Source organism: Varroa jacobsoni, unplaced genomic scaffold (assembly GCF_002532875.2).
Source record: "Varroa jacobsoni isolate VJ856 unplaced genomic scaffold, vjacob_1.0 scaffold_1066, whole genome shotgun sequence".
NCBI classification, from domain to species: Eukaryota; Metazoa; Arthropoda; class Arachnida; order Mesostigmata; family Varroidae; genus Varroa; species Varroa jacobsoni.
In genome coordinates this window covers 311,277-321,365 of record NW_019213968.1, presented here as the reverse complement: position 1 = coordinate 321,365, position 10,089 = coordinate 311,277, and the positions used below count along the sequence as shown (strand labels likewise).

General features: G+C 36.6%; 1 protein-coding gene across 2 annotated transcripts; it reads left to right on the top strand.

Moving 5' to 3' along the window:
• Nucleotides 1-2,916: 2,916 nt before the first annotated feature.
• Nucleotides 2,917-9,819, top strand: LOC111266252 (FAS-associated factor 2). 2 transcript variants are annotated; one of them, XM_022843578.2, is made up of 5 exons: nt 2,917-3,122; nt 4,241-4,421; nt 6,159-6,276; nt 6,773-6,970; nt 8,706-9,819. In XM_022843578.2, exons 1-5 carry the CDS (start codon nt 3,077-3,079, stop codon nt 8,886-8,888), a joined length of 726 nt encoding a protein of 241 aa, XP_022699313.1. In that variant the 5' UTR covers nt 2,917-3,076; the 3' UTR covers nt 8,889-9,819. The 2 variants fall into 2 exon arrangements, with proteins under 2 accessions (XP_022699313.1, XP_086826965.1); XM_086970839.1 differs by lacking the exons at nt 2,917-3,122; nt 4,241-4,421 and adding an exon at nt 5,826-5,993.
• The last annotated feature ends 270 nt before the right edge of the window (nt 9,820-10,089 follow it).

Genomic DNA, 10,089 nt, shown 5'->3' with positions numbered 1-10,089 from the left:
ATATGCCAAGCAATACACGTTTGCCGCATGTTCCAAATACCAGCTGTGATAGAATCTTTTGATTTGTTTTCTTTTTTCCTAAATCCTTTTAATTATGACGCTTAATGAAAATTGCTTTCTGAAGTGAGACATATTTCTAACAATTTCTATAAGTGAATAAACAAGATTGTGGTATATGAGGGCCTTGCAAACTCCGTCCAATCGTTGCTAGCATATGGCTGTCAATGCGTATTTATTCTAAAAGTTATACGGTAGTTGTCGCGTGTTGCCATAACAAGCGGTCGAAACTTACTAATAACTACATTAGAGACTTGATAACGCATATATGAATTTACAAATGTGCATAATATATATAAATATGGCTGATGCAAGCAAATCTGGTAGACTTTGAAAACTTAAGCTACACGCCGTTAGCAGGCGAAATTTGACTGCAAAATACGTCTTCTAGAAACCTGTGAGAGACAGGTTAAATCTACTTTAGGTAAAATGCATCTACAGGAATTCAGAAAAAAACAGTCTCCGTGCCACAGTGTTGCGGAGATTCATCAAAGATTGGTGAAGAAGCGAAAGCACAGTACATGACTTGTGTAAATGTTCTAAGAACGGAGATTGGGGTGTTGGAGGCTAGCTTAACTAGGTGACTAGATATCAGCGCGCGGAAGTCAAGGCTGTGCCCCAATCGAGTCTGGTGGCATTGTCCTGTTAATTTGGACGTAAGGTAATGGGAGTGTTAGCAATGGACATCAGAAGCATCTATTACTATGAGAAAATAAATCAATAAATGCAGCCCGCTATCTCGAGTTCCTTAAAAGACTTATGGACTGTTATAACAGCAATCGAAAACACGCAGTCGGATTACTTGATGATAATGCCAGACCTTATAACCATGTCTTAATTACTTCTTGGATTGAGCAAAAAATATCCAACATATCTGGCTTCAACCTGCTAATTCTCCTAGTCTAAGTCCGTATGATTATAGGGCTCGCCATCCTTTAAAAAGGCCAGCTGGTGACCAACCATATTGCACTACAGATTTAATTATACAGATTTAAGCTATAGATAAATTACGTATGGGAATGCAAGTGGTAAGTGTAGGACTGTTCAGAAGCTGCCAGAGCGCTGAGAATAGTGTGTAAAAAAATAAAAAAGTACTTCTAACCTGTATTAAAAAATCATTTACTCCAAAAGCCATTTCAATGTGATATACATAAGAGAGAAAACAGCGAATTATTCACCTAACACTACCGGTGTACCACTTGGAAACAACCGGTGCCGCGCGAAAGAAACAATATATAGTAATATACTTGTCAATCTTCTTTTATGTGACCGAAAAAAGCTCACTACGATCTTTTTTGATCATTCATTTTTCAAGGAAATAGAATTTGCTGACACCCTCATCGTTGACCTATGTAGCGCCACAGTGTGCAGTACGATGGACCTGGAACGGGATGTAGGGACCAGTAATGATAACGATTTCATATGAATCAATCAGTCATTTCAGAAAGTTTAAGGAAAAATCCTTTTCTTTGGCTTATTTTGGGTGAAGAAGCCGATGTTTTCTAATCGTATACTGCTGAGTTACGCAAATTAAGGATTATAATTCATCCACTATAGTTTTACGATGACACAGTTTCTGTTGCGCAGTGTGAAGCCGCGTGTTGATTAACGCAGGTACCTGACATCTCCGAAAGTTCCATTCTGTTCATAAAGCAAAAAGCGCAATAACTGTTATATGGGCACACAATTCTGGAAACCTAACTGGACCGAAACGAAGCCTGTATAACTATCAGAATTATACATTATTTTGGAACCAATTCTAAGCGTAAGTGAATCCGGTGGACTTCCAGCAACAAAAACTTTGTCACTGAATTCATGAGGCGGATAATTTTTCTTTTTTGAATTATTTTCGGAAGTGAACTCGGCCGGTTTCCATGTCAGTTTCGATGCCTAGTTCAAAAATCATTCAATGCGGAAGAGTGCCTGATTCGCTTGTAACATCCTAACAATTATCCATGATGAATTCTAATTTATGGCCATCATCTTTCGCAATGTATTGCGATATTCCTTTGTTTAAACAATGCGTTACGCCACTGAAGTCGTAAGAGGTCTTTTTAGAGACAGCCACATGTAACGACATATTATACAACAAGAGTGAAAGTATAATGCCTTGGCAGAGCCGTTGTACGGTTGTGATTTTACTTCTTTATCGTTCAGCAGAAATTAGATGAAATCCGAAAAAAGTGCTTAGCTGTTTCTTATAGCTCACCTTTGGAATTTGGTTAAAGGAAAAATCGAACAACGCAAATCGCTTTAAATCGTTAAAGATTTTATGAGATCTGAAAATTTGGTAACATTGAAATGTTAAATCAGTCAGTCGTTTTTTTGCTAGAAAAAACGGAGTGGCGTATATAGCTTTACTTTCCCTTATATGTAAACAAATAATAAGTTTAGAAATTAACGCACGTATGAATTAACGTACACTTGTGTTTTTCATAATCATTAATCGAACTAGAATTTTTAATGGAGACTAAATCTCGATGTCCTAGCGTTGCAACAGTACTTGTGTACTACTTAAAAGAAGACCGTATAAAGTAATGTTACCCAAAATATTGATTTGGAAGGAGTGCTTTTCGCTTAGCATCCTAAGCTCACCTATCAAATATCAAAGGCAGGTGTATCTGCATGGATACATTATTGCCAAGGTGTTGTCTTCTTCCACTAGACTTTCAAAGAAACATCTAAGCAAGATCAAGGACAAGCTGAGTCCCATGCTTAGGTGTGGGTTTTTCCATAAAAATAATAACATTAATAATTTTATTCGGCATTCTTTCTACCGAATCTCTACTGAAATAGAGACTGCGTAGAAATTAGTGGCTTTAGAGCTTCATATTTTAGGGCGAAGCTCAATTACGAAAGCAAACTTCCTTTTTTTTTGCTTCCATAGGCTCTATCTAGGGCGAAAGCTGAATTGTGCTTCCTGCTTGTCTATTTGCATAACCCCTCGCACGAGGACACTGACCACTTCTGCCGGAGAGTACTCTGTACCCCTGAGGTGGTCAACTGGTTAGGACAGCACATGCTTGTTTGGGGTTGTTCCGTACAATTGCCCGAAGGACATAAAGGTCAGTGTTGTAATATCAGGAGTTATTTACTCGTTCGATACAATAGTTTTAAAGTCTTCGTCTTCATGGATTCGTCATTATTTATCATAGTTTACATAGTTATTTAGAAGAAGATGTTGATTTATTATATTAACCTTAAATTAAGCCTTAATAAACCCTAATTAGATTTATAAGGCTTTTTTAATGCTTAACACAGGTAGATGTCCAAATAAAGGTAGATTCTTCACATCTTAGTGGATATCTAAAGACCATTGATATTGAAAACGGGCCTAAAACTTACGAAGTGTAAGTTAATATGAATAACCTTGCCGAACTAAAATACCCAGTTTCGCTCTTTTTTATGCGTAATTGACTTGAACTTTTGAATTGCATTTTTCGAAAACTGTTTGACAAAAAAATTGGCGTGATATTGTTGTGTGTTTTGGTCGGGACACTTCAGTGAGGCCAAATCAGTTGACGTATGTATGTTAAAATAAACCCCTTCTATTGCTTGGTAAACCTGACTTAATACTGATTATTTGTTGGGTTAAGATACCTATCAATTTCTGTAACACGTTACGTGAAAGTAGACAGTGTGCAAGCGTAAAAGCAGCTAAACAGTGTTTCTAGAGGCTCAAAGCATCCGTTGTTTAGAACTAATTCTTTAAGCTCTTACACGAAATTTTCACGTTAGGCATACTTAAGCATAACGGACTGCCTAAAATATTTAAGAAACTAGTTTTTCAACTTATTTATTTATTATCAACTTATTTATTATCAACATATTTGTTTTTAAAGTTATTTAAAATGACTTTAAAAACAAATATTTTGAGTACTAAATTTTTGGTACATTAATATCATAATCTCGAGATGTGCTAGCAGTGTGGTACCTTTTTCCGCCACTAATCTGCACACTCTTTGCTTAATATAGTTAGGATAAGTATGATAGATATGACGTAATCTTTAACAATTTATAATGAAAGGAGGAAAGAAAATAATATAATTTTCTATTAAATAATGTCAGTGACGATATTCCACTCTATTTACTTAAAGGTTGAAAAAATCCATCCATAGTTAAATCACCATCTTTGATCTCAACACATGTTTCTTCATTGACTTTCCTTCTCGTACTAATAAAGTATCTAGAACATTGAAGGAACGCACATATCCATTTGTATGCGTGGTGGTTCTACGAGAGTCACGTATGACTCTAGTAGCTCGAATTCAGGGTCAAGTCGAGAGTCCTGAGCAACTTCTAAGTATACTGACGACAGTGAGAGCTGACAATGAGGCTTCGCTTCGGGCGGCGCAGATTGAAAGGTGCGTGACAGCTGGTCAATTCGACTATCAAAAAATTAATTTACTTAGAGTTAGACTTAGATTTCGTGTTTTCCATTTTTTTTTTAATTGAACTTCAGAGGCTTTTTTAGGTGGGTTGTAGACGAAAAGTATATTCATGTTTATATGTGCATTTACTGATCATTGTAAGATAATTTGAAATAAGTAATAGCAGCGATTGTGCAAATATTTCATATGTATGTATAAAACTAAAAAATAGACAAAATGTTATATGTATGTAACCAACTGCAACAACTATATCCATTATTTTTCAGTAATATCGTTCAGCCAATCATTATAAAACATAATTCGATTTTTAGTGGAAAAACGAAACGACAAAAGGCAATTAGCTTTCGTTAGTCCTCTATATAATTATATCGCTCTATAATTTCTTCGTTCGCTGTATAATTAATTGCGAATTTAAACTTGTCAAAGGGTAATTGAATAATGTCATTCAGTATGCTAAAAATGGCCGATGCGGTCGGTTTATTGGTGTCTCCGTTCGTGTTGTCAGAACACAACAGTGACAAAGATCACTTTTTGACCTATTATGTATATAGAACACGGTGGCCTACGCGGATTTAGATTCTGAGAACTATTGATATGCGTTCATTTGACGTGTGCGGCACTGTTGCAATAAGACTTGAACACGTGCAGAACATAGAGAAAACAGAGGTATGTCGTCTAAATATAAGCGACAAAGAACTGTCTGTCAACTTGTCCATAATTTTCGTGCAATAAGTATTGACTTGTTGAAGTGTGAAATTATGGACCTTCTATAATGTTCGAATAAAAAGACAAAAAAGATTTTCAAGTGCTGTTTTTCTCTAAGACAGCGATTTCGAACAGCGGCCAAAACTAACTAAGAAATACTTTCATAATACTGACATAGTAGATTCAGATGTCCGCGACAATCGTATATTTAAAATACTACCGAATATAGTTGAGTACAGGCCTAGCTTAAGCCATGCCGCTTCAACTCCCAACAAATGAATATCAAATCTAAGAGTCGTTTTGTAGTCATGGATATTGTTTGAAAAGTAATGTCATATAGATTTAAGACTGTGTGTCAGACGTATCTTTTAATCTTGTAATTTGTTTTGTTTTTAAAATTAAAAACCAGATCTAGATAAGTATCTATGTACCATTCAATAAAGCATGACGAAAGACTTTTCCTCCTCTTTTGTTCCTAAATATAAACAATCAAATTTCTCGGAAGGTGAACATGCGCTATTACTACTGTTTCCATTATCTAAACACCCCAATAAAAGCATGTTTACCATTTTTTAGATCCTTATCGTTTCATATCTGTAAAGAAAATCATTCGATTGAAAGTCATAACTCACGGAGACATTCTATGATATCGGCTGGCCAAACTATCACCTATAAGATGATATCCTATCAGAGCTGAACTTTTCTTGGAGAAGAACGCAGTGCAAAATTTTGGGATAGACAAATGGCAAAGGCAAAATCAGGAACTTCTTACAGTATTAGCTCGACAGATTTTCAAGACCTCGACATCGACGATTCCGTTTTTGAACCAATCGTTTCACGGTGGGAAAGTTGTTGTATATGACAATGAAGTGCTAGATTTCCTTGCAACGCTAGTATGTCAGACTTGGTAAGGCTTAATTAAGTGTGCGTCCGCGAGTTATAGTAGGAGTATAGTAACCTGATTTTTTTCAGCCAATTTTGTTTTACTGTACTCTACTTCTGTAGGAATGAAAGAACCGTAAATCAGACCTTAAGGCAACAACAGGACGAGGCTTACCTTCAGTCTCTCAGGGCAGATCAAGAGAAAGCGCGTAAAAAACGCGAAGAGGAACAGCGTAAACGAGTAAGTTTTTCTAAGGAATTTTCATTAGTATGGTAATGTCATGAATATAACGTAAAGATTTACAAACCTCGTAGAGCAATATAAAAATCTGGATTACTACGGGAAACACGAAAACATATATTCAAAATCCAGAAACAACCGTGCGCTATTTACCGATGTGTAACGTCCCTTAATAAAAACTTAATAATTCCTGTCATTATACAACTATAGATTTAGTCGCATTCTAATCAGACTATTCAAAATGATTTTGACAGTATCTGATTGTGCCTAACTATTGTCACTAACAAACATTTATAAAATTATTTCATTACTTAACGCTGAAGCTCTCGATAGGTATAGGCCCTTACAGGAGAAATCCTTGTAATACGTTTTAGACGTCATCTCTGCATAGGTTGGCGTATGTAATAATTATACGTGCTTAAATGGGAATAAGGTTAGAGAAAAGATTTATAATAAAAATATGCCTTAACGAGCTGAATCTTATATACTACTGTAGGACGCAGAAGAAGCGGCAGCTCGCCAAGCCGCTGAGGAAGCTCGTGCCGCCGAATTACGAGAGCGTGAGAAAGTCGAACTGGCCCGGCAGGTTCCCGCTGAACCCGCCAAAGAGGACGAGGGTGCTATTCAGCTAGCACTTCGATTGCCTTCTGGAAAAAGAATCGATCGACGATTCCTTCAGACGCATTCCATGAAGGTATGCCTTCCGGTTCAGAATTGACAAGTTAATATGCGTAAGTGCAAAAATGAGGCTCGTTTTCAATTCGGTAAAGACTCGTATATAGGACTTATCACTCATTGAAGCGACAGAGTTTAAAGACGCTTTTCACCGATGAACGTTTGTTAGACTTTTTTTGTGGTTCTTGACACTATGTCGTTTAAAAGTAATATTTAAAAGCTAAAATACGCCGAAAAACACTAAAATCATCGCTAATCGGTTCGGCTTTGTGAGTTGAAAGTTTGTCCATCCTGAGCAAAATCCTGAAAGCTAAGTGTTTTCTTTAAATACGATATGATTCATGCATTTTCTGCCTTCTGTGGTTGCCAATTTACATCGGCAGCAATTCAGCGATTGATATCAAGCATATCGATGACAACAATCTAGGTAAATTGGAGATTGAAGTCGTTTATCGCACCTGATAATCCGTTTCGCGCCTTTGCTATTTTTCTGTTGGTTAACACCGAATGTTGATAAGCTTTCAGCTTGGGTTACGGTAACTTATCGACGAAATCTCGAGGAGGGCGAGAGTACCCTTTGTTCACGTTACAATCACTCTTTCCTAGAAGCTGTTTGAAGTATCTAACGTTGTATCGAATTCATGCACGCTCAAATTATTTCAACATACATGATGAATGAAAGAGCTAAAACCCAGATTTTTTTGTCATGTTTATGCGCTATGCGGCAATAACCCAATGACTTCTCGCGGTAGGAAAGATGGTTCTAATAAATTCAGTTGTCTTATTCTATTAAAGAATCCTAACAATATAGATCCTGCTGTAGTAAAGGTCAAAAATGTGAGTTCGTTGAAATACTGGTTGGCTGGTGGCCAACAAAATGTGGTTTTCAACCGAAGAATTTGAATATTTAATTTAAACTTGGACGGGAAAAGTAGGAAAGGTGTGTGTTGTTCACGAATCGGCGAACTGTCAGTCCGCGGAAATTAGAAGAAGAACGCTTTCAATTATCTACGCTAGGACTCGAGGTGAAATTTAGGTTTGAACAGCTACTAAAGTCCTTGACAGAAGACCATGCGTGTACGCTATAATTGCGGACGAGTTTAAGCGACATGCCTCGGTTACATTGTCGAATCGAGATTCGTCGCAGATCCACCGATCACATTTTCTGATCACCGTGTTTACTTAAGCATGTGGAACTAAAGTTCGCGTTTAAAGTATGTAGGCCTCGAACCAATAATAGACAACATAAATAATGCATATTACATTTTTGGGTACCTATTTTTTCAAATTTTCATTATTCTTGAATAATTAACTTTAGTTAGTTACAATTTCACAAAAGCTGTTCAAAAAGTTTAACAATCTTATGGCCCAAACGCGATCGTCCACGAAATTAATTCTTATATTTGTCTCGTAACTATGTAACAAAAAATGTTTAAACATTTTTTCTTACATATTTACGTAACATAACAAAACATGAATCAGCGTCCGTCATTCTTTTAGTGTGCTAGACTTTTTTTGCAAATATTGTATCGATTTTACACATAATAGACGGAATAGAGTAAACAGCTCACTAAAATGACAACACAACGGTAGAGTAGGACGGCCAAGCCACTGCTTGAAAGAGATTAGGGGTCGCCGGTTTCAAGCTCCGCCAACGATTTGTGTGAATAAAGCTAGTTATTTGTTATAACATAGTAAAGATATGGTCGTGTAAACAGACCTATTTTATCATTTTTTGTGTTGTGTGCTTCTAGTATCTCTACTATTATGTCCTTTGTCATTCGGAGGCACCAGACAATTTCGAGATTCACACTAGCTATCCACGACGGAAGATACCGTGTCAGCCTGCACCTGGAAGTGAGGAAGATCCGCCATCTTTTATAGAATTTGGTTTAGCTAGGAACGAAAGCCTCATGGTCTCAGACCTCGATGCTTAGTTGAGGTCAGTAACGGAAAGCTGCGTTGTGCGTTTTTGAACTACAACATAGTAAATTATCCTCTCGTCAAAATTATCAAGCAGCAGTATGCACAATATAGATATGGTTGGGCAGAGCGAAATGCAGACGAACACAGGCCTGAGGACTGCAGCCGTATTTGGGTAGATGCAAGTTGTGTGTAAGCACACAGTAAAAGAAATATTTACGACGAAGTATTGCATTGGAGGAAAGGCCAAATACTGTTAGTGGATATACGATACATCGAAAGTTGTCATTTCTTTAGTCATTTAGGTTTATAGAATTTCCTACATAATAGAAGAAGAAACAAAGGGTACATGACACGCAAAAATAAACAAGAAAACAAAACAGTTTATTCTTAGGCCGGTTGGCGGTGTGCATTTGAAACTCGCTTAGCTTGCTCCTAGTAGTTCACTGCGATTCCTCGTAACTGAGGTTTGTGGTTTTTCGTTGATTTAACAACTGCAAAAAATTAAAACGACGTGGACTCATGTACCGGACTTAAAGCACTCTCCAGGGAAATAGAATTACAGTACGTAGTAAAATGCTTTGCTTAGTCAATGCGAAGTTGACATACGCAACGTGGAATTGTTATATATATATATGTATATATGTATATGTATATATATATGTATATATATATGTATATATATATGTATATATATATATTCACCCTGTTTATAGGTATAATAGATACGTCTTCGAGAACAGAACGAAAAGTCCTGGAGAATCAGGATGGGCAATGCGCGAGGACTTATGTAATATATAATGAAGCGTGGATAAATACTGAGATAAGTGTGTGCATGTGCGAGTGGGTTGGAGGGAACAAGTCGTTGTCTAATGTATAGCCCGATTCCAATTAGAATTTTACGATGGAGTATGGAAAATAAACTAAGGAGCAATTTGTTTACAAGCAAGTGTTGTTATTTATGTAGATCGTGACTACGAGCGAGGTCGAATAGCTAACAAGACAAAATATCGGGTAGTTTTTCAAGCCTTCAGAGCAGTGAATAGTGGTTTTTGATAATGGTCGATATCATGCATCTCAAGGTCAGTTTACTACTCAAAGTCGGATAGACAAACCTAAAATTATTATATTGTTTTATAGGAGTTTATTTGATGTAATTTCCATATGGTGATTGGAGTGCTACGATTGGAATACATTGTTGTTTATATTTATTAT